General features: G+C 42.2%; 1 protein-coding gene across 1 annotated transcript in view; it reads right to left on the bottom strand.

Moving 5' to 3' along the window:
• TGFB2 (transforming growth factor beta 2) overlaps positions 1-24,555 on the bottom strand; it is a 116,146-nt gene extending 91,591 nt beyond the window's left edge. The window contains exon 1 of the mRNA XM_077282253.1: positions 23,528-24,555. Coding sequence (XP_077138368.1) covers positions 23,528-23,885 — 358 coding nt within the window. The 5' untranslated portion in view covers positions 23,886-24,555. The remainder of the gene's footprint in view (positions 1-23,527) is intronic.
• Between the last annotated feature and the right edge of the window lie 1,936 nt (positions 24,556-26,491).

The raw sequence follows: 26,491 nt of genomic DNA on the forward strand, positions 1-26,491 counted from the left end.
TCACAAACACTTACTTATACATTATAAAAATCAGGCCGCAACTTGACTAAGGGGCTGTTTTTACTTTTTTTTTTTTTCAACAAGGTCCCAAACCAGAGACCACCCTCGGAGAACCTGGGATTACAGATACTTTACAAAACAACACTTACAGGCCGTAGTTTAGTGTACATGGAATGAATGGCTCTCTTGTCTCCTTGTATACAAGTGTGAGACCGGCTCATAAATTACAATAAACGAGACTTTTATACAAGATTTCGCAGAATATTCTACAATTTAGTTCTACGTGAAGAAAAAAAAAATAAAACTAAAAATGAGATATTGCCGCCCTGGATGCCAGGCTGCGTCGTGTATGCTATATAATGTGCAATGTACCATTCTGCACGGAATAGCGTAGCTACAAACATTTTAAAATAAAATTTCGAGATACTTGGCTACTAAATCAGGGCATTTAAGACCATTCTGTTTTCCGGGAGCTTAAAAACTGCCTTATGTTAGTTTTAGTATATTTTTTTCTGAAATGCATTTATATATAGTTTCATAGTGGGTTGGAAAAGACTCAAGTCCATCAAGGTTTAACTCTTCACATGTAGAAACACTACGTGATCCACAGGAAAGACCAAAAAGATTATAGAAGATACCCATGAAATGGAAAAGGCCAGTTTGATCAAAGGTGATTTAGCCAAACCGATTTCAGCAGAAATGGCTGATCTTTTATGTGTCCTTCAACAGAAGATACTGTGGAAAAGAAAGATCAGGCTTGTTGAATTTCAATACTCGATCCTTTTGACCAAGGTTGGGATAAGACGACCTCAGGGGTGTCTCCCTACCACCATTAAAAATACAAGAACTCTCAGTCAGGTAGGACAACAGCTATTGAACACAGATGGGCACCCCAAAGGGTTTTCACAACTTTTCAAAACGTATCACTCCCAGTGGGATAAAAGCCCTTCCATCAGTCATCTGACTCTGCAGCCAATCAATAGACTCGGTGGAAAGATGGTTCAATAGATGGCAAGTCCCGGGGAAGACTGGCACACTGGAAATTGGATTATTAAGTTCCATTTCTTTATTTTAGAACAATCCCTTTGCACCAGTAAAGAACTAGTATAAAATGGCCATCAAAAAGGACGTATTTTGTGGAACCATATCATGGTTTCAAGTGTCGGTCCCCTGAACCTTGATCCCCAGAAACCCTAAAATAAACTATGTGGTAACCTATGACATTCCTTGGGCCATCCAAAGCACATTATTCTGAAGTCTAGCACTCATCTCTACCGAACTGGAGCATGTTCACTGGAGAACTCGGCATGACCATGGGGAAATATATATCGGTAAGCAGCTTTTTCCAAGAAAACAAACTTATCAGTTGTTTCCAAGGCATAAATCACTGGCGAACATCCAACGGCTGGAGGACTGCAAAAAAAGCAGGTTATCTTGATAGAACATCCTTTAGCTGGCCACAAATATTAGACCTATGTTGGCCGATCGATCCACCAAGAATGGTTGACAATACAAAGTCTATGGAGTCTTTTGGGCCAATAAGGAATATGTATGCAATTTTCTCCAAGATAACCAACTGATTAGCTGAGATTTCAAACCCAAATCATTGGTGAGCAGCTAAATCTCAAAAAAGTAGGTTATCTTGATGGAACATCCACTTGAGTAAGGTTGGGCACAGATATTAGATCTAAGTTGGCCAATTCAACAAGATTTCCTAACGATATAAAGTCTGTGGGACCTAGAAAACCCTTGGCCAAGAATTAATGTTAGTGAAGGCAAGAGAGTAGATGTGACCAGATCTGGAAACCTGATGTGATGTAGAACACGTGATCATCAGTGCAAGGACCCAAAGACGAGACATTTTCTTATTTAAAGGATACATAATGGATACATAAATCTGAAAGCAAGAATTTGTAAGGATGAACATTGTCTATCTAATCCTCTAGTTTTGCTCGAATGAGTATGTCATCTGAGTTCTCTGTTATCTATACAGAACTTGTGCATGTACTTTGGAGAACTTGGCATGACCATGGGGAAATATGTTCGTAACTTTCTCAAAGAAAACTAAGTTATCAGCTCAGGGTCCTGGGCTCAAATCACTGGGGGAAAAAAAGAATAGCCGAAGGAGCGCAAAAAAAGCAGGTTATCCTGATGGAATATCCACGTGAGTAAAGCCGGCACAGATATTAGATCTATGTTGGCTAATCCACCAAAAATGGCTGTCAATACAAAGTCTATGGAGTCTGTTAGTCCCATGGAGAATATGTATCCGACTTTCTCCAAGAAAACCAACTGATTAGTAGAGGTTTCTGGCACAAATTATTGGAGAGAAGCTAAACACCAAAAAAAGTGTTAAAAAAGTGGGTTATCTTGATGGAACATCCACTTCAGTAAAGTTGGCCACAAATATTAGATCTAAGTTGGCCGATTCAACATGATTGCCTAACAATACAAAGTTTGTGGAACCATGAAATCCCTTGGCCAAGAGTTAATGTTAGTGTAGGCAAAAGAGTAGCTGTGATCAGATCTGGAAACCTGATGTTATGTGGAATATTTGATGGTTTTCGAAAGAACCCAAAGACTGTAGTTTTTCTTGGTTAAAATTTGGATATATCAATTTGTAAGGATGAACATTGTCCCTCTACTCCTCATTTGCCTTGAAGGAACATGTAATCCAAGTTCTCTGTCAGCTGTAGAACAACAACTCATACATAAGAGTGGCGACGTTACTGGACCAAAAAAAGCAGACCATAATATTTCTAGTTCCGGATAAACTCATTTAAATAATAGCGTCAACCATTTTAGTAGTGGATTGTTGACCTCTATTATTCAGTACCCCGAGTCTCGTTCGTTCTTCGCTCCTGCCTCTCTTAAAAAAGCTGTTTCAAATTAAACATATTCAGCGCTGAACATATCTTAATCTTTTAAATCTTCCTCCAACACTCTTGAAGACTGTGCTACTGTTTTGGACTAGAAAAGGTATGTCAGAAAGGACGGGTCCCGAGGGAGACCTATTGAATATGTTTATTAAATACAAAGTTGAAGACTGTAAAGACTCTTACAAAAAGCAAATAACAGACTCTAGTGTGAGAAATGGGTAAGGTACAAACTTGGAGGACTGGCACACGGGCAACTTGGCAAGCTCTGGACTGCTGCGGCCGGTAGCACAGTATATTAACTATCGAGTATGAATGTTAAAGTCAACCTGTAACGAAGACCTAAAAAAAAAAAATCTCTAAAAAAATTCTAGTTCACTTTATATAAAAAAATATAAATGAGACATGAAGTGTATTAAATTATTAAGGTTCTAGAGCCAAAACTTCTAGGTAATCACACATGGGAAGATCTCCTACTGACACTGGCTTTGACACGGTTTGTGTGACCATCCCGATTTCTTATGCGGAAGTGTAACCTTGACTTTCTAGCCTGAAGTTAAAAATTTGTCCATCCACAATACGATGTGTGAATCTCCCGAAATTCTTTTTTTTTCTTCCTTTGGCCAGATCTGCACAATTCGGCTGGCAGATTCGATCTGGTCAATGAAATTGTCAGGTTCACCAGGTGAGGTGGATTCTCTAAGCGCTAGGTCAGGGTGGGCACACGAACCATAGGTGTCAATGCAGCGACCTAGCAGACATGTGGGCAGCAAGGACTTGGCACACACAAGAATCTCATGAGCAACGGGAAGGATGAATTGGAACCCAGTAAGGATGAATGCAAGTAAAGCACACCCCAAGCACAGGTAATGGAGCAAAGCAGACATGGAACACTAGAGTCTCAATCCCAAGACACAGATATGTGTGTTAGTGGCCCTTAAATAGGTCTAGGGAGATGATGTAATTGATCCATGCTACATGTAAAACCCAAAGTGGAGCACAACAGAGGGCGGTGGACTCAGGGGAAGGAAGCGGAGCCCGGGATACCCAGGTCAGGTATGTAACAGAAATTCAGTCGGATTCAAATCTGCCATGAAATGATGTCTATCATGTTCAGAGGTCTCTTCAAACTCCAAATTATGAAAGGAAGAGGGCTAAAAGAATTAAATGATTATACTCACATGTCCTGCGGCCCAGCTTCCTATCCAGTCCTCCATTCACTTCAGGTGTTTGGTCTTCTCTACGGAATCTTCCAGAACCTATTAGACCTCACGCCATGAACACTTTGGGCATGACCCACGTCATGACGTCCCGGCACGACATGGCATGTAAAGATCAAAACCAAGAAGTAACATGGAGATGTGGCGGCAGGACAGGGTGGGTCTAGAACAGGTGAATATAACCTTAATTTTTTTTAACCCTTTCCTGGCACTATAAAAATTAAAATCAATGCGAAACAATTCATTCATCACGATACCGTATTATCTTCTTTGTTAGTAGGTAAACGCTCCCATGCGGTAAAGCGTAACGTGGCCAAAGGGACAGTTCAGATACCAAAGCCCGAATGTGACCCCCTTTAGTTACACCTCTGCCTCTGTGTCTTTCCTTCCCTATGCTGGTCTACGTATACAGTGACATGTAAAAGTTTGCACATCCCTGGTCATTTCCCTGAAATCAACAATAATAATATACTGTTAACCCATTATCTACCAATGTCCTTTTTTTGGGACGCCTAATCTTTAGTTTCTAGCAACTAAGATTTTATAATTTTTATAATTAGGTCCAATTTTTTATGTTGTGTTTGTAAAATGAATGTTTTCAAAATAGGAAATCAAGTCACTGTCATTTTTAATTGAATATTGGGACGCCTTTTTCTGAAAAATCCGTACTTGTAAAAATTTTAATTTTCATCTTCAACTTTCTTAACTGTTCACAATAACAGTAATTTTGACCAGGGGTGCCCAAACTTTTACGTGCCACTGAATGTACATTTTATTTCTTCGAGCTTTTGGTCTGGTGTAAGAACTGAACAGAATTCTCAAACCAATCACACTTGCAGCTCCTTCTCCCCTCTCACAGCACCTGCAGTCTCACTGACACCAAAGGTGAGAAACTGCTGCTTCAACCTCCTCCTCAATATCTATTAGTTGTAGATTTTTTTAGTGACTGCGGAGGTTTGTGGATATTTACAAAGATCCTAAAGGAAGAAGCAAAAGGGGAAGTAAAGACTACTGGAAGATGAAGATGGCGCTTTACCCTTATAGCTTGAGATCCAGTCCAGTCCAGTGGTCACCACCTTAGTTGTCCATGACTTTGCGAACCTCATCTTACCTCCCGAAGTCCCTGGAGCCTCGTCTGATTTCCAGGCCCGGCGAGACATCTTCGTTGTGGTGTGATGCACACATGACGTTGCGCCAGACTGGCTGATCAAAAGAGGATCGGTAGTTAGCATGAGGTTCGCAGGGTATGAACTACTGACATGACAGCTGGACCAGGTTTCTTTTCACTTTTCACTTTTTTGTAAGCAGTATCTTCCGCAAATTTGCTTCATTCCTTATTTAGACTGGGAAATTAAATAAAAAGTTCAAAAAGTGAAGCTGTCCTTCAAAACGCGTTGAGTATATTTTAAGCGGAGTAAAGCATGCCACCCTAAGTGACAAGACCTCTATCATTTGTAGAATTGGTCAAATGAGCCTCAAAAATGTTTTATAAATTGGGAAAATTGGGTAAATTTGTCGGACCAATCACATTTGCATGATTTTTTTGCGTTTGCTGTAAATGCTCATTCATGAACATAATTTTCTATTTCAGTTGATGTCATCTATTAAAAAGAGCAATCGTCTTATGACCACGCTGCCATAAATCAGCATAATTTTGGTTCTTTTTTCCACTGTGGTTCATACTTCACCTCTCATGCGGGTAGAAAAGCACGTTGGTTTTTCCTATCCAAATAAACCTTCCTAAGCAGAATTTAGGCTGAAGAGCGCCTGACAGCTATCACTGCTTGCTTTGTATTTTGGAAATATTTAATATAAATGAATGAAAACTAAAATTCAATCTATAATTCTAATCAAGGCACAAGCGGCAAAGTCATGGTGGGGGACACAGAAGTAGAGAAGACACATTCTTAAGGGGTAGTCTCAAATTATTAAATTGCTTTAATTAGTTAGACAGCATGAAAATAAGCAAGTTTGCAATTGATTTGCTTTTCCTATCTGCTGTTATTTTCCTGCAAGGATAGCTTTTATCTTTCATAGTGTACAGCTTGTTTCCATGGAGTTTGACAATCAGTGCTTTCCCAGACCCTGCCAAGTGTAAACAGTAGCTGCATTCCATGGGGATGTTAACGCTTAACATCCCAGTCAGCCATCACCTCCCTCCTCCTCTCTTTTAGCGCACGACCAAGCTGCTGTTATCAGTCCTGTAGAATTACAATCGCCCAGCATCACTGCTCTCACTGTCCTGAGTTGTATGGTTGTTCACTGTTATCTCTTTGTAAATAGATAGCAGTGTAGACTAAACCACTGATGGCTGAATGTATAGAGCAGAACATGTGCGGAGCTACTAATACTACAGCTCTGCTACTCACCAGAACTGTTACTCAAGTAGGAGAGTCCGCCCCACCAGAAACCAGGAAGTAAGGAGACTTGTTGATTGGGGAGATGCTCAAGAGGTAACTTTAGAGTAATCCTTTAAAGATATAGCAACGAATTTACAACATGGATTAAAAAGGATTTCCAACCATTGGCCACATAGTAGTGAACCAGACATTAGAGCAGTCAACATTTAGACATCTTTTTAATAAAGGGGTATCTATCCTTAGAATAAGTCATCAATACCATAATTGTGTGGATTGAACAGCCAACACCTCCACCGCTCAACTGTTATCACCTACGCTGGCGGAAAGATGCAGAGAGTGTACAGAGCGACACCACACAGCTCCATACACTGCCTAGTGGCCACTGAAGGTACTGCAGGTCAGCTTCTATTGAAGAGAATAAGAACTGATCAGCAGCATCCGTCAATAAGATGTGATGTTTTATTATCGGTATGCGGTTTACATCCAATGGAGCGGATCTGTAGGAGTTTCAACTGACACTGATCAGATATTGATTACCTAAACAAAAGTAGTGGACAGCTTTCTTTAAGATGTATTGGCCACAAATGACTACCGGAAAAAGAAAAAAAAATTGCATCGCGGCTGCAAAGTGTGAGTGCAGACTAGTACTTAGGAGTGTTGAGAAGATTTGAAATACATGTGACGAAAATATTCTGCAAAAAAAGAAAAAGACAAAAAAAATCTATGCCATGTATAGTAGGATGATAAAAACGATTAAATTCACATTCTTTATATTTTAAAAATTAAAAAAAAAATATTAAACGGGTTGTCTAAAAAGTAAAAAAAAAAAATACTGGCTTCAAAATATAAAAGATGCAATATTCACCTCCCTAGTTCTCCAACTTTCTTCTGCAGCAATGATATGTCTGGCACAGGTACATGTGACCACTGCAGTTGTAGCATATCACCGATGTGGCCAGTGACTGGCTGCCGCCGTCACATGTCTCAACGGTCATACTAAGCGGTAACATCATTGCTACAGGAAGTAGAGACCGGCGGCCGGTAATGGACATTGGTGAAGTGAGTATTGCTTTTTTTATAGATTTTTTTACCATATAGAATTTTTTTGGAAAAAAATAATACTCCTCAGACTACTTTATTTTTAATACTTTTTTATATATAAAAATGTATGCTGTAAAAAATATATATATATATATTTGTAACAAATTTTAAAAAATTGTATTGATTGAAAACAACTCTCTCTAGCATCCGAGTGTAAACAGAGCTGAGAATTCTTTCAGAAGAAATGTCTGTAAATTCCACCAGAGAAACTTTCAAGAAAAGGGCATTCCAAGAAGTTGAAGAAGGACTGAAGATGATTTAGTGGCGCTCGACCCTGCATTGTAAACACAACTATTAAGAATCCCCATTTTGCTGCATTCAAAGATGTTTCTATGAACTACGTGCTCTGTAAACTACAAGCAGATGCTCTACAGCCTGCCCTCCTTGCGATGATGCAAAAACCTCCTGGGGCGAGAAGCCACTGAGGTCTTCGTACAGCAGCCTAGAAACACACAACACAAAAAAAAGGTTCCAAACTATCAATTCTTTAAAAAAAAAAATTCTGTGAATCTGTGAGGTTGGGTCCAGAAATGCCTGAATAACGGAAATGTAGTAGAGTGTGTGAACACTGCCCTTGGGTGACCCAACGCTTGCATCACTCCATCACCCAACCTTTACATGATCAAGACCCTGTAAGTCCGTATCAATGTTTGCCCAATGTACAGGGTTTTTTTTTTTAACTACTGAAAATTTTCATTTGTTTATGAGAGGTTGTAGATGTTACTGCTATAAGTACAATTTTTCTTGATTTTATGCAAACTTTAATAAAAAAAAATGCAATCTTCTTCTCTAATGATGAACATAGACCGGCAGCTGTCTCACTGACACCAATTCAAAAAGCTGTCTATTTAGCCCCACCTGCCTCCATAAGTAGTAAACACCACCCAAAGGGAATGTGTTTAGTGTGCATGTATAAGACATATCCAACATTCATAGCTCAAGAGTGCACCGCCATGTCTGGACCAGCCATGGGTCTCCTGTATAAGACTACTTTCACATATCCAACTTTCATGGTTCAAGAGTGGACCGCCATGTCTGGACCAGCCATGGGTCTCCTCAATAAGACTACTTTCACATTCACATATCCAAATTTCCTGGTTCAAGAGTTGACCACTATGTCTGGACTGGCCATGGGTCTCCTGTATAAGACCACTTTCACATATCCAACTTTCATGGTTCAAGAGTGGACTGCCATGTCTGGACCTGTCATGAGTTTCCTATATAAGACCAATTTCACATATCTAAGTTTCATGGTTCAAGAGTACACCACCACCACGCCTGGACCGCCCATGGGTATCCTGTAAAAGACTACTTTCACCCAACTTTCATTGTTCAAGAGCGGACAACCATGACTGGACCAGCCATGAGTCTCCTAAACCTGTATTTATCAGCCATATTAGGCTGCTGTAATCGGGTCAGGAGGCTTGGAGGTCAGTCCTGAAATTGCGGTCAATACTTGAAGAGTGAAAACTCATTTAGGAACTTGTCAAAAAGATTTTTTTTATGGAGGATTGAATGACTTGTCAGCAGGTGGACCTGACATCTCCTCGTACATGGGGCCGTTGTCCACTTTGGCTGTTAATGGCACAAAGTCGTATTGCTGTTTCAAACAACTTCTGAGTGATGCAAAACTGTATATGCCCCCAACAGCAGTCTGTAGAGATTAGGAGATCGATGACATCACCCACAACCCACATGACCTATGTGTATAATCACTAACCTCAGTGATTGGCTGCAGTGTATGTGAGTGCAACAACTATTTATTGAGACCAACAATTTATTGTGGTGGTCAGGTACTCGCTGCAGCATAGTAAACAAAGACTGGTGGAAAGCATGGGAGCGGTGGAGCTAGAACCATGGGGAATGGAGGACTATCAGTTACCTTCAGTTGAGTTTTTGATATCAGAAACCATGAAAGATTTCTGGTGGTGACAAGTCTCAGGTGGGAGGCTACTGTGGTGTCTCTTACAGCAGTGGTGGCCTACAAAGCTCTAGGACTTCCTATACAGACTCTATGTGCAGAGTACTTATGACCTTCCGTTCATCAAGCCAGAAGATCAGGAAGAACACCGGGACTAGGTTTCCACCATTTGAAGAATTAAAAAAAACAAAAACAAAAACTTTTATGCTGTAAATAGACCTATACGTCTGTGGGATTTCTTGGGATCGCCCTACAATCCATGAGAAGGAACACATTTACTCACATCGAGAATCCTGTAAATGAGATACGAGGGAGTTAAGAAAATTATAGCCTAACCAAATCCCAAGCAGAGAGGGAGGAAAAAAAATTACAGAAACAAAAGAATTATGTGAGGGAAACACTGGCTTTGGAAAGAATGACAGCTTTACTGCCGGAGTGGTGAGAATACAAAATTTAGAGTTTGACTTCCACAGGAAGCTTCGAAATTAAACTTACTGAAATATATCCAACACTTAAAAATGCAATTATCTCTCCCAGAACATTTTAATTTCGTCACTGGCAACAAACAACAGATGGTTTAATGCCGAGGCCTAAATTCAATTCTACTTTTGTCCATTAGTATGGGGGCAAAAAGGAACACGAAGAGCTTCTTAATTGTTGCATCTGGCGGCCAGCTAGGGAGTCTTATGAATGAAACAACGGCCTAGTCAGGAGCCGGGACAGATGTGGTATTTCTCAGTGTGGTGTGGGGTTTTGATACAGCCAGATAGAGCCAAATAAACACGGCCGGGGTCAGGGTAACAGAAGGAAGTTTTATGCTGAGCAGAATAATACTTCAGTATTAGCTAATTGACTTAATGTTAAGTAAACAGAAACACAGTGTCTCCTTGTTTTTTGGCTGAAACTTTCTTTTTATTTTTTTGGATGGGGGTGGGCGGGAAATAAACAAAAACATTTATTTTTAGAACATCATAAACGAGCAAAAAGAAAAAAAATGGACTAAAACAAGCAAAAATAAAACTATACCATATACAGTATGATAATGTTGGCCAGAACTACTCGGATTATATCTAGCAGGTCGTCCATTTCTCAAAATTTAGCATTTTGTTTAAGGAAATGGATATGCTTAAAATAATAAAATAAGTCATACTCATCCCCTCTAAACACAATCACTCCAGCACAAGCTACGCAGTGGTCTTCAGCTGGACAATAAGTCCTGACTTGCCATTCTTCTGACATCTGACCATAAAGGCTTCTGATGGGCTGCAGGGGTCAGGTGACTGGAAAGGGGCGTCTAAAGATCTGCCTTGAATGACAATACCAAATTCGGACCTGAATAGCTTTAATATCTGCAAGCTCCGATTATTATTGATGATCACAATGGTGTCCGGCTCGTTCCAAGACTAGGACCTTCTCTATAATCTTTAAATAGTTTTTCGGACAATTTTCAGGCCTTACACATGCTACCAAATTAGAAATACACACATTAGTATTAAAAAATATATATATATTTGTAGATCCATAAGATAGGACCATCCCGTTGGGTCACCTTGTCGCGGTGGGATGGCTCGTACGCTTTTTTGACCAAAATAGTTTTACCTAAGTCCCCTATGTTATTTACATGTACTATTACTATTTATTTACTACAGGGTATATGCTCATTTGTGTTTTTTTTTTTTTTTTTTTGGGGGGGGACTTTGTCTGTGAAATGGCCACAATGTGAACATGCTCTTACATATTGCCCATATACCAACTTATACTCTGGCTCATTTCTTTGGTTTTGGATCTACAATTTTGTCACAGAGTTACCCCACCTTCGTGTCCCGGTACAGACCCTGCTGACTCCTCCTTTTTATCCTTCTGTATCCTCGCTCGGCTTTATCCTGCCTGATGGTAAAATCCTCGAAAAGGTGCATTTTAGAGCAATCATTCCAATAAATTGAAGACCACAATGACTCAGGCCTATCCGGTGAAGTTCTAGCCGACATGTCTACAAGTTCCTGTCTTCTAAAGAGCCAGACGCCAGTGTGAGCAACCAAAACTAATGCCGCATCTATGGTGTCAACAAGTCCAATATAAACAAAGTCTACGACATCGTATCCAACCTTTATAAGGTTTATTAGAGATACACATCATTTAGTCATCGAGTTCCCCCGGATTCATTTCCTGGCACAGACCCTGCTAACTCCTCCCTCTGTATCGGTGCTCGACTTACCTGCCTGGCAGTGAAACCCCAGGAAAATCATAAGAAATTAAGCTTTGAACAGCCATTTCTGGGCATCTCCTAGGACCAGGCCTATCCTGTACTGTCCAGTGTGATAATACAACTCAACAGATTAGCAATAGGCCAATTGTACGATCCCGGTTTAACGATGAGAGGGCTAAACCTAAAAATCAACACTTGGCACAAAATGCACAGAGTAGCGCGGTAGTACAGTAGTACGCACACAACAGCGCGGGTAAGTCCCCTAGGCACTACATAATACTTCACACAGAAGGAACCTATTATCTAATGACTCACGTTATAACATGTCAGATACAATGATACCACTATGTACGATAGCAGCCTAAGAATCTGACCGTACGCTGCTCAAATATCAGGCGAGGAGTAAAATGGTATACCTAATTAGAAAAACAACTTGCAACTGGTTGGGCAGATGTGTGACACAAGAACAGACCAGCTGCAAATGAAGATTTGATAAATGTGTAGGAATATGAGAATCCCACACCGGGTCCATATGCGGAAAATTACACCCAGGCTAGAACTAAACATGGATGCGATCCTGAATCATACAGCAATGTTGGATTAAAGGGGTTATCTAAGTCTAGAAACAGCGCTACTCTTGTACACAGGCTGGAAGTGGTACTGCAGTTCAGTCCAAGTTAGGCTACATTCCCATAATGAATTTTGGGTGAGTTTTTTACGCTGCGTATTTTCGAAAAAATGCTAGGAACCTATTTTACTTAATTAGATAGCAAAAACAACAAAAGCTCCTTGTGGGAACACAACCTTAAAATTTTTTCTAATCCATCCACAGTGTACTGTAGATGAGTGAATCTTGCAAAATGTGTGTAGCTTGGTTCAAAAAAAAAATTCTGATCCGAATCGTTTTGACCAAAATTTTCTATGTTCTGAGGTCTCTTCAAACCAAAGGTTCAGAATGGGTTAATTAAAAAAAAAGTAAAAAATACAATAAAACTCGCCAGACTTCGGATTTCTCCTGACTTCTGATACCATCACTGCCGACACAGCTTCCCTGGTCCTCTGTGCAGGTCTTTGGTTCTTCTGGTGCCGAGACCCATGAGCTGATCAGCTGGATCCATGTCAAATGATGTGTGTCGCCCTCCACGTGATCGGGAATACCAGGGAAGGGCTGGCAGCAATGTAAGAAAACAGGTGAGGAGCTAGAAAAGCCGAGTATAAGATTATTTTTTAGTTTCCAAAGAATCCAGCAAAATTGTAGCCGAATGGCCAAAATATTACTGGATTCGTTAGGATCGAATTTCACTAGAATCTGAAATTTGTGCAAAATTTGTAACAAATTTGCTTTGTTATGAATAGATTGCTTGTCTCTAATGATAATCTTTTGATGGCTCAGATAAAACCTACTGAGACCAAGACCCCCACAAACGCAAGAATTTGGGGCTCTCAAGTTCACCAATCTTCCTCACTGCACGACCACTGTTTAGTGTCAAGGGCGAAGTTCAATTGATTTTGTCTTTGCTTTCAAAAAGTTTGAAAAACTGTGCCAGTTCTATCTGCTGTTCACGGAGCAGTGGACAAACCCAAGCAGGTGCCAGGGCCCACTGGTTTGTGTGGATAATGGCTACCTGTTCAAATAAACTCTACACTTGTCCGATCCAGGGTGGGGGTAGACATGAGTGTACGGTGTACCATAGACTTTGGCCGGCGGTGCTGTACATTTTAAGTCATTTTCAGTTAACGCCCTTCCCCATACATGAGAACACTAGGCCAGGAGTGCATGTCTTCTGGATGGGGAAAGTGGAGTTCGGTAAAGTCGAGATGATCCCATACACATTACGTGGTATACTGAACCAACGCAAGGTGTCTTTTCTTAGGATACATCAACAATATTAGATTTATGGATGTTCAACACCCATCCTTCCACCAATCAGGAAGTAAACAACTGCATACACCATGTAGTGGCTGTAGTGGGGACTGAAGCTCAGCTCCCATATGTTTCAATAGGAGTTGAGCTGAAGTGTCTAAGAAAGGCCACTATACTGCGTGCAGAGCTGTTGTGTCATGGCTCTGTATACTGTGTATATCCAGCCACCACGGGATGGGACAATAGCTAGTCATAAGGGTGGGATTTCCACAGATCTGATATTGATGACCCGTTTGAAGGCCAGGTCATCAGTTGAAGAGTCTTGACAACCGCTTTAATCTAAATGTGCATGACCACCTTTCCTCTCATTGCTAAACAGACCATCTAAGGAGCTTCCAACATGAAGCATGAGCACACCAGGCAGAAAATTATAGACTTTCATGACCAAGTAAAAAAAAGACAAAAAGATAAGGGAAACCATGAAGACCAAGTGACATTTCGTCTATGGTTGTAATACTGTGTACATCTAGCCACCTCTGGGCCAGCCAACAGCTATTCATAGGGTTATCGGGTGCCGGATTTTCACCAATCTGAAGTTGATGACCTATTCCAAGGTCAGGTCATCAATAAAAGAGTCCTGGACAACTTCATTAATCGAACTTGTATGACAACCCTACTTCTCACTGTTATACAGACCGTCTAAGGAGTTTTCCACATGAAGCATGAGAAAATTAGGCAAAAAAAGATCCTCAAGACCTAGAACAAAAGACAAAAATGTTGTGGGAAACCAGAAGACTAAGTGACATTTAATCAATAGATGTATTTGCAACTTTATAACCGAACCAGACCTATATCTACAAAATGCTTTGGGACATGGAGCTCCAGCCTGGATCCCCCAGGTCAGACTTTGCCCTTTTTGGCCTCACTGTATGACGTAATTGATTACGGGCCCCAAAGTCCAAGTTTCTAACATATAATGTTCCCTTTCTTTAAGGACTTGGACCATTCTCCTCCGTTCACATGACTTTTTCAAGACTCGGCCTAAGCTAACCTAGACCTCTATTTTTCTATATATATTTTTCCCTCCAGGAGCCACAAACAGAACTTTTACTTAATTGCTGTGACCTATGTGCTAATTTTTTGATTTCGCGTAGCCAAGCCCTTCACTCGGCTTTGGATGGCAGCCATTAAATGTCTGTCATTCTTTAGTCTGTAATCAATCATCAAACCTAATTCCTAATCCCCTGCCATTGAAAGTTATAATACTTTTTTTGCATAGGGTATAATTATAGGCTGCATATTTTGGCGATATGTGCAGTAACTTGTATTTAACCCTGATTGTTCTTCCAAGAGTCGAATTTAGAGGTCTTTCAGACGTATTGTTGTGCTCTGTGCAAAATTGTAGCAGATGTGAGATCACTGGCAGTTTCGCAGGAGGTTTTCCTTTAAGACGTTGATGTGCCACTCCAGCCGTACCCACAAGATAAAGGCAGAGCTCAATACTGTTAGACCAAAACTACTCAAGGTCTCATCCTGTCTTCTCGACACCTGTTCTTCCTACGATCTATTCCCTAGAATCATGACATGTCCGACCTTGGAAACGATGCATCTTTCTCTGTCCCCCTGCTGAGCCAGCATTAGAAAGGTTGTATGGGATTAGTATTTTTCTTCCACAAACTACTGTCTATAGGTTATGACTGGTATCACAGCTCAACTTTATATAAGTGAATCGGCATGAGCTGCAATACCACTTACAGCGCCATTTCTGTTTTTTCTAATCCTGGACAGCCCCTTTAGAGAGGACTTTTCACTTGATCAAAACAATTTACGTGAAATATTTTGTAAAAATCCCTGCACTCCCCTGATTCTGATGCACTTTTCCATTTTGTGCTGCGTCGTTCCTTTGCCGAGATATTGATATTTATTGCTTTGTAGCACAGCATGTGAAATCTCTGCTTTGCAGTCCAACTGGGCATGTCTTCAGAGTCTTCTCTGGGGGCGTGTACTTTTACCTCTCCCTCCCAGATGTTGTTCATCACAGCTCAGCAGCATCTGAAACTGCTGGGCTGATGCTTTACAGTATTATTCAGTACAAATATGTTGGATAACTAATGATATTTAGAGGCGCCGTAAATAGCAGGGCCCTCATTAACTCCCAAGTAGAAAAAAGGGCCCAAAGGATGCAGCTAAAAATGGACTTTAATACCCAGCAGAGTGGTGATCTAAGAATAATGACTATGACCCCTAAGAGTAGGTGAGGGTGAAGTAGCCATCAAACAATTTGACTGACAGCTATCTATGGTATATGGTCACCTTAATGGATTACCATTTTTCGAGTTGGCCTTTTGACCTGATTATTGACCTTGAAAGTCATTTAGGATCATAGAATAGAAGGTCTGAATTGAGGGGTTCTTCCCAAGAGCTGAGGGCCTCTTCACAGTAGAAGTGGCATATTGGTGGAGCAGTCAACAGTCCCAATGCCGATATACACTACAGTCTCCAGCAATGGCTCAGGGCATAGTCCCAATACCACTCTCCATGGCAGCTCTCCGGTCAATATTCGCGACACCCCCACCGCTTTCGTCTCCCGTTCAGATACAGTCGACGTTAAGCTCCAGCACATAACTCGAGGACGTCTTGGATAATTATTTCGAGCTTTCAGCCAAGAAGTTCTTTTGATAATCTTCCAAAAATTACAGAAATGCAAAACAAAGCAAAACGCGTTTCACACAGCCGAACAATAAAGATCTTCCATGTTATAGGACATGACAGACAACCTGCAAGTTCCTGCAGACATGTTTATACAATGTAACCCTGCCCGTAAAATGTAAATGAGCAATACAAGATAAACTTCCAGATTACATGGAATCTCATTAGACGAAGCTTCCTCCTTACATAAATTACGTGTGAGCACTGTTAGGAGCCAACATAGGAACGCTGCGTAATACGTAGAGGTAGTTGGCGGGGTTCCCCAACGATAAAGTGATGCTCCACTGTAACCATCTCATATCTACTTGCTAACCAGTTGTCTCACCCACTATTAATATGTGGACCCCTGGGCAGCGATCAGTTCATTACCCCGGACCCTACATCCAGCACCTCCGACAATCCACTAGTTTTCCCAGAAGAAGTCGAGGCCAGGCAGGTGAAATATAGTGCAACATGGTGGACATTCAGATGAAATCAAACTGGACAAACATGGAGTAATGCTCCATACAGCAACTTTAATCATTTCCATAGAAAAGTGGAAAAAACGTTCAAGCCAAATGGCACACAAGCCTCATCACATGCCTCACTTCTCTGTCTTACTATAACCTAATGGTCCACAACCTTTTGCAAAACTACAGTTGCCAGCATGCCCTGATAACCCTATTCTAGAAGTTGTAGTCTTGCCATGAAAATATCATTCAACAACTTTACACTAATTCTAAAAGTTCTCTTATGCTGCGCTTGTTCTCTGGAATGCACTACCCCAGACAATCTGGTTGATTCCTATAATCCACAGTTCTAAGTGTGCTTTAAAAACATTTGTTTTGACCGACATAAGACCTCACTAAGCTATGTATTCCCTGCTCTCCTTTCCTAACTTTCCCTCAGAATCTGGTCCCTTCTATCATTTGTTCTCAAACCCTCCATGCACTCAGTAACACTTTGCATCTGGACATATTCAGATACTGACACTGTTACTGATACTGTTTAATTCTTGAATAATGTATTACTGTGTAATGTCCGATATAGCCTGCACATGTGCCCTCTAATTTGTAAAGTGCTGTGGAATATGTTGGTACTATATAATACCACAGAGCTGCACTCACTATTCTGCTGGTGCAGTCACTGTGTACATAGATTACATTACTGATCCTGAGTTATATCCTGTATTATACCCCAGAGCTGCACTCACTATTCTGCTGGTGCAGTCACTTTGTACCTACATTACATTACTGATCCTTAGTTACATCCTGTATTATACTTCAGAGCTGCACTCACTATTCTGCTGGTGCAGTCACTGTGTGTACATAATTACATTACTAATCCTGTACTGATCCCGAGTTATATCCTGTATTATACCTCAGAGCTACACTCACTATTCTGCAGGTGCAGTCACTGTATACATACATTACTGATCCTGTACTGATCCTGAGTTACATCCTGTATTATACTCCAGAGCTGTACTCCCTATTCTGCTGGTGCAGTCACTGTGTACAAACATTACATTACTGATCCTTAGTTACATCCTGTATTATACCCCAGAGCTACACTCACTATTCTGCTGGTGCAGTCACTGTGTACATACATTACTGATCCTTAGTTAAATCCTATATTATACTCCAGAGCTGCACTCACTATTCTGCTGGTGCAGTCACTGTGTACATACATTACATTACTGATCCTGAGTTACATCCTGTATTATACTCCAGAGCTGCACTCACTATTCTGTTGGTGCAGTCACTGTGTACATACATTACATTACTGATCCTTAGTTACATCCTGTATTATACTCCAGAGCTGCACTCACTATTCGGCTGGTGCAGTCACTGTGTACATACATTACATTACTAATCCTGTACTGATCCCGAGTTATATCCTGTATTATACCCCAGAGCTGCACTCACTATTCTGCTGGTGCAGTCACTGTGTACCTACATTACATTACTGATCCTGAGTTACATCCCACATTATACTCCAGAGCTGCACTCACTATTCTGTTGGTGCAGTCACTATGTACCTACATTACATTACTGATCCTGAGTTACATCCTGTATTATACCCCAGAGCTGCACTCCCTATTCTGCTGGCGCAGTCACTGTGTACAAACATTACATTACTGATCCTTAGTTACATCCTGTATTATACCCCAGAGCTGCACTCACTATTCTGCTGGTGCAGTCACTGTGTACATACATTACATTACTGATCCCGAGTTACCTCCTGTATTATACTCCAGAGCTGCACTCACTATTCTGCTGGTGCAGTCACTGTGTGCATACATTACATTACTGATCCTGAGTTATCTCCTGTATTATACTCCAGAGCTGCACTCATTATTCTGCTGGTGCAGTCACTGTGTACATACATTACATTACTGATCCTGAGTTACCTCCTGTATTATACTCCAGAGCTGCACTCACTATATTCTGCTGGTGCAGTCACTGTGTACATACATTACTGATCCTGAGTTATATCTTGTATTATACCCCAGAGCTGCACTCACTATTCTGCCGGTGCAGTCACTGTATACATACATTACATTACTGATCCTGAGTTACATCCTGTATTATACCCAATAGCTGCACTCACTATTCTGCTGGTGCAGTCACTGTGTACAAACATTACATTACTGATCCTTAGTTACATCCTGTATTATACCCCAGAGCTACACTCACTATTCTGCTGGTGCAGTCACTGTGTACATACATTACATTACTGATCCTGAGTTACATCCTATATTATACTCCAGAGCTGCACTCACTATTCTGCTGGTGCAGTCACTGTGTACATACATTACATTACTGATCCTGAGATGCATCTTGTATTATACTCCAGAGCTGCACTCACTATTCTGCTGGTGCAGTCACTGTGTACATACATTACTGATCCTGAGTTACATCCTATATTATACCCCAGAGCTGCACTCACTATTCTGCTGGTGCAGTCACTGTGTACATACATTACATTACTGATCCTGAGTTATATCCTGTATTATACTCCAGAGCTGCACTCACTATTCTGCTGGTGCAGTCACTGTGTACATACATTACATTACTGATCCTGAGTTACATCCTGTATTGTACTCCAGAGCTGCACTCGCTATTTTGCTGGTGCAGTCACTGTGTACATTCATTACATTACTGATACTGAGTTACCTCCTGTATTATACTCCAGAGCTGCACTCACTATTCTGCTGGTGCAGTCACTGTGTACACACATTACATTACTGATCCTGAGTTACATCCTGTATTATACTCCAGAGCTGCACTCGCTATTTTGCTGGTGCAGTCACTATGTACATACATTACATTACTGATCCTGAGTTACATCCTGTGTTATACTCCAGAGCTGCACTCACTATTCTGCTGGTGCAGTCACTGTGTACATACATTACATTACTGATCCTGAGTTACGTCCTGTATTATACTCCAGAGCTGCACTCACTATTCTGCTGGTGCAGTCACTGTGTACATACATTACATTACTGATCACGAGTTACATCCTGTATTATCCTCCAGAGCTGCACTCACTATTCTGCTGGTGCAGTCACTGTGTACATACATTACATTACTGATCATGAGTTACATCCTGTATTATCCTCCAGAGCTGCACTCACTATTCTGCTGGTGCAGTCACTGTGTACATACATTATATTACTGATCCTGAGTTAGATCCTGTATTATACCCCAGAGCTGCACTCACTGTTCTGCTGGTGCAGTCACTGTGTACATACATTACATTACTGATCATGAGTTACATCCTGTATTATCCTCCAGAGCTGCACTCACTATTCTGCTGGTGCAGTCATTGTGTACATACATTACATTACTGATCCTGAGTTACATCCTGTATTATACCCCAGAGCTGCACTCACTATTCTGCTGGTGCAGTCACTGTGTACATACATTACTGATCCTGAGTTACATCCTGTATTATACCCCAGAGCTGCACTCACTATTCTGCTGGTGCAGTCACTGTGTACATACATTACATTACTGATCATGAGTTACATCCTGTATTATCCTCCAGAGCTGCACTCACTATTCTGCTGGTGAAATTAGTTATTATACATATTACATCTATATGCTGTAAAATGACGGTCATATGACCTAACAAATGAGCTCTGATTGGCTGCCTGACATTCCATATACTTCTTATGTATCGCCGCACTCTTGTACATTTGTCTGCAGCCGTGTCTTAGTCCTGCTGCCTCCCAATCAGTAGCGTTGCCTTCGCTCTGGATATTTAGCCCCTTATGTAGAATATGACGGTGAAAATAATCATTAAATCTGGAGTTCCCCTTTAACTCTTCAGAGCAGAGTTGGGATCCTCCATAATGAAGACTGACACAGAATTATTCCGATCTCCCAGAAATACTTTTCTTTCCTAATGTAGAGCTCTAGAGATTGGCGGCCGGCCACATCACTCCATATTAACTCTATTTAAAGGGCCCACGTCGCCAAAAATAACATTTAATTCAGAATAAGCCGTGGGATATACGCAGTGTCCATCATAGCCGCTCGGTGCTGCTATAAATACTTTCTAAAATGGGAGACGATCCGCTGGACGTATACATAGCTCGCCGCAGCTATTACTGGGGCATAGTTGTAATAGTTGGGAGCTCCGCTGCGCAGCGCAGAACGAGCCTTTCCCATGCTACCAGCTTAGTCCTATGACCTTCTGTGCGACTTATAAGACTTTTATCATATACAATCTTCTTGGTTCTGACCGGAGACTGGACCTTTAGGTCACCCGGGACTGGCTAGCACTAGAAATAGTCCTTATATAATACTCTCTCATCATATTATATCCATCAAAGCCTATTTGCCATCATATCGGGGTTTAAATTGAGCGCCGATTTCACGTAAAACTCATTTAATCTTTTTATTAAATGACCCTTTAAGATGTAATTATAGAGGACTGGGAGTCAATCATCAGATCAGATCATCAGCAAAAAGCGACCGATCTGAAAATGTCTGTCTCCCTCTATTGGTCACAGATGGAAATGCACACAGATTTAACATAAAAATCACCCTAAAACAATTTTTTTTTCTATAGATTTACATTCCATTGACACAAAGGTTGGTAGAAAAAAAAAAGTAACAATTCCTAAATTCAGAACATTCAATAAGGAGTTGTGCGTGTCATCAAAGGGAACGTAGCCCTAGAGTCAGAATGAAAGCTCAATGAAGGCAGAAGCCCCAATGTCCTGATCACTTATTTTGCTATTATGAGTTATGATGAAGAAAAGACGACATGCGCTGGAAACATTCACTGGGCTCCAGCAGGTAACAGGCATTTTTCGCCTGGGGAAAGACAAGGGTGGAGTATGTTTATCATATCCCTTATGTAATGAGCCATGTTAAAATATCATTAAGCGAATGAGATTTCTTGGCCGGCCTGGTAGGAGTGAATATGTGCAATTTCATGACATCTCCACAGCAATTCTTGGAACTTTTTTCTACTAGAAATGTCATTAATAGTCATATAAATGTAATAAAACAATGTGCGAAAACACACTTCAAAAACAGGCTCTTAAAAAGTTTCCAAAAGTTTTTTTGAAAGTTTCTGAAAGTTTTTGAAAAGTTTCCAAAAAGTTTTCAAAAGTTTCAAAAGTTTCTGAAAGTTTTTGAAAAGTTTCCAAAAAGTTTCCAAAAGTTTTTTGAAAGTTTCTGAAAAGTTTCCAAAAAGGTTTCAAAAGTTTCAAAAAAGCTTTTGAAACATTTCCAAAAGTTTTTGCAAGGTGCGAAAAGTAGTAAAAAGTCCTAAAGCGTGACATATAATCATTGAAATCACATTGGTAGTCAAATAGGTGAATATATATATATATTATTTTTTAAAAATTTTTTTCTGGGGGGTGGGTTTACAGTGATTGACAGTTTTGCAGTTTTGCTGAGCAAGATATTTTACAGCAGCTGAGCTCAACCAAATGAAGTAGACATTTACAATTGGTGCCAGTGCGGTGCCATAAAGGACCTTTGAAAACTGTAATGGCAAGGATTTAAAGGGACACTACAGCTTCCTTTATGAAAAAAAAGTGTTGATGTCATTCACATATGAATATGTAAGCTCTGCAAGAAAGTCACCGGGGTGGGGGAAGGGTGATCGCAGGTAGCGATACATTAAATCTATCCGCACTGCAATGATAGAGAAGATAATGGACATTCGCAGGACACCGTATAGTGACTTTTGTTAACAGTGGTCTCCAAACTGGAGAAGTCCATCATTTCTGGAACTACAACACCTGGCATGCTGGAAACTGTAGTGCGACTGGTCAAAAAATAAAAACGATATGGATTTATCATATAGCACCTCAAACTGACCCCAACTCCAGCGCTTGTTCCTATGACCAACCCTATACTCCAAGGTCATCGACATGCATCTACCTGTATGAAGTGACCCCGATATCTTACGCTAAACCTAGAAAAGAGGCCGTGCCTGAGGATTCCAACTCCGGTGCCCTCTTCATAGAGTTTCCCTTTAACTTGAGGATACTGCAAGGTCCGGCCAAGGCAGTAAGGGGTTAATCCCGCCACCACCAGGAGAGCTAACAGCGCATTGCAAAATTTCTCTTGGCTGAAAGTCAATTTCCAGAATGCAGTTCACATTCTGTATTTGCTCCATTTTTTTTTTTTTTTTGCTCCTTTCGCACCCCCCCCCCCCCCCCCGTGTAATTCACCACCAATACCCCTTGACTTGTAATACTGGGGGGCTATGTCAGCGCACCCCATAATCTCTTACACCCAATAATGGGCTGGTACGTAATGAAGCTTTACATTATCAGCAGCTACAGAAAAGGGGGCGCAAAGACATTTGCAATGGGTACATTACACATTCCCCCCCAAAAAATATATACCATGGGGTTCAATGCAGGGGCTTCTAAATAATGAAGGTGCGAATACAAAGATGAGGGGAGTAGTAAGTCACCCACACAGATTAATTAGTAGCCCAAATATCAGTAAAGAATATGGGGAGGTCAACGCACCATCTCAGGTACTGCGACATTCCAGCTGTTGGGGAACTACAACTCTCAGCATGCTGGAAGTGGTAGTTCAGCAACAGCTGGTTAGACAACCGCTGCTACTTAAGCTGTCACTTTGCAGTTGTTGCAGAACTACAACCCTCAGCATGCTCATACACAGATGGGCAATGCTACATATATGGGAAGGGAAAAGTGACGGACTCGCCCAGCGCTCAGGTCCAGGGGCTGGGTGGGGGGCACCAGGGGCTGGGTGGGGGGGCACCAGGGGCTGGGTGGGGGGGCACTTACTTTCTGAGGTGAAAGGAGAGGAAAGAAAATCTATTTTGTAAACTTCCTTGGCAAAATACTCGTCGTCAGTCCGCTCCTTCTCGCAGACGATGGCCCTCTGGTTGGCTTTCTCCTGAAGCAGGTCCCTGGTGCTGTTGTAGATGGCGATGACATCCTGGGAGACCTCCTCGGGCTCGGGGTAATCCTCTGGGGGGCTGTTGAGTTTGAGTTTACTGAGGATCTGCCCTCTGATGGCCTCAATCCTCTTGCGCATGAACTGCTCCATGTCCAGGGTGCTGCAGGTAGACAGGCTGAGGGCCAGCAGGGCCAGGTCCAGGGTGAGCAGCACTCTCAGGAGAGAAGAGGGAGAATAGTGCATCTTGGCTTTCCTGGGATGATCAAATCCACAAACAGGTCACTGAGTGATACAATGATATGTACAAATAATTAGAATAATAACACAATGTCCAAAAACACACAACACAATGCGGAAAACATAAGTTTCCAAAAGTTTTAAAAAGTTTCTAGAAGTTTTTTAAAAGTTTCCAAAAAGTTTTGAAAAGTTTCTAAAAGTTGGTGAAAAGTTTCCAAAAGTTTTTAAAACTTGCCAAAAGTCCCCAAAGTGTAAAAAAGTCCTATACAGCAACATGAAATATTAATATTAATAGTAATAGATGTGATAGGTTGCTCGGTGAGTAGTCCATGGAGAGGTGCAGTCATGTAGGTGATGAGAGACGCTGCTGCGCTGGGTGCGGGCACCAGATCACCTCCAGATCCCAGCTAGGGCGCACATAGACTGGCGCAGGGGAGGCGAAGGGAGATCCTGCTGCTGGGGGCTGAGTGAGAAGGCTGGAGATCTGACGTGTCGTGCAGGCTGCATCCAGGGCTCCGGGGCTGCAGGCGGCAGCTCCCTCCAGTGTGCTCCGCGCTGTGCTGGGGAGGATGAGGCTCCTAGCTGGCGCCGGCTGCTGCTGCTGCTGCTGCTGCTGCACACACCGCTAGGAGGCGCACGCTCTGCCCCATGTGTGACGCTCAGCCCGGACACTGCCAGCAGATAACATCACCCGCACATTATATATAACGTCTCCGGCACCACGTGCTGCACTGCCACAGAGTGACGTGGGGTGGACGGAAGGATTCAGGGAGAGAGCCAGAGTGTGTGCTGTGCATGGGACTGCAGGCTGCCCTGCGCCAACCAGTGCCCACCTACTGCCCTGCGCCAACCAGTGCCAACCTACTGCCCTGTGCTAGGCAGTGCCAATCTACTGCCCTGTGCCAACCTACTGCCCTGTGCCAACCTACTGCCCTGTGCCAACCAGTGCCAACCTACTGCCCTGTGCTAGGCAGTGCCAATCTACTGCCCTGTGCCAACCTACTGCCCTGTGCCAACCAGTGCCAACCTACTGCCCTGTGCCAACCTACTGCCCTGTGCCAACCTACTGCCCTGTGCTAGGCAGTGCCAATCTACTGCCCTGTGCCAACCTACTGCCCTGTGCCAACCTACTTCCCTGTGCTAGGCAGTGCCAATCTACTGCCCTGTGCCAACCAACTGCCCTGTGCCAACCTACTGCCCTGTGCTAGGCAGTGCCAATCTACTGCCCTGTGCCAACCTACTGCCCTGTGCCAACCTACTGCCCTGTGCCAACCAGTGCCAACCTACTGCCCTGTGCCAACCTACTGCCCTGTGCTAGGCAGTGCCAATCTACTGCCCTGTGCCAACCAGTGCCAACCTACTGCCCTTTGCCAACCTGCCCAGTGCCAACCAGTGCCAATCTACTGCCCTGTGCCAATCTACTGCACTGTGCCAACCTACTGCCCTGTGCCAACCAGTGTCAATCTGCACTGTGCCAATCTGCCCTGTGCCAACCTACTGCCCTGTGCCAATCTACTGCCCTGTGCCAACCTACTGCCCTGTGCCAACCAGTGCCAATCTACTGCCCTGTGCCAACCAGTGCTAATCTACTGTGTGTTCCAGGGTTCCAACCAAGTGGGACGGTAACCAGTCCTGACCAGGAGCAGGGTCAGGCTAAGTTCACATTTGTGTTCAGGGGCTTTGCGGAGGGCTGCGTATGTCCTCTGTTAAGCCCCGCCTACTTCTGCATACTTCTGCATGCGTCCTGCATACCTATCTTTAACACTGGGTACGCAGGACATGCGGATGTGTGCGGATGCGTCGTTTTAATGTTCCTGCCGTCCGCACAAAACGCAACTTGTTGCCTTCCCGTGCGGTCGGTGGGCGCGTCAAAACAACGCATCCTCATGTCCTGCGTACCCAATGTTAAAGATAGGTATGCAGGACGCATGCAGAAGTAGGCGGGGCTTAACGGAGGACGTACGCAGCCCTCCGCAAAGCCCCCGAAATGCAAATGTGAACTTGGGCTCAGTGATGGTCGACAAGAAGGACACTTACTGTTTACTAAGTGAAAGTAACATTTATAAATGTGGTTATAGACATGCGAATGTCTTGGTCTTTTTCAGGTACCGTATGGTCGGGGAGGAAGGTACAGTGGGGGAAATAAGTATTTGATCCCTTGCTGATTTTGTAAGTTTGCACACTGACAAAGACAGGAACAGTCTATAGTTTTAAGGGTAGGTACATTTTAACAGTGAGAGATGGAATATCAAAAATAAAATCCAGAAAATCACATTGTATAAATTACATGAATTTATTAGCATTTTGTAGTGAGAAATAAGTGTTATATAGCATCATATATCATTTCAACATGGCAAATCAATCATTCATAATGTGTCCATATATAGGAATCCGCACTTTATCTATTCTGTGACCACCAAGGGGTATCCTGTATAACTGGGGTATTGGTATTCCCCCTTTCCCTGGCATACTGGACAGTCCCCTCTGCAGGTCACTTCCAGACACCAATGGCACTAATAGGAGGCATGTAGCCCTCTCGGACTAACTAAAGTGGGCATATATACCTATTCCATCATGACATATCCCCAAAATTTAGCCTGCAAACCATGACA

This window comes from Ranitomeya variabilis, chromosome 2, assembly GCF_051348905.1.
Source record: "Ranitomeya variabilis isolate aRanVar5 chromosome 2, aRanVar5.hap1, whole genome shotgun sequence".
Classification (NCBI taxonomy): domain Eukaryota; kingdom Metazoa; phylum Chordata; class Amphibia; order Anura; family Dendrobatidae; genus Ranitomeya; species Ranitomeya variabilis.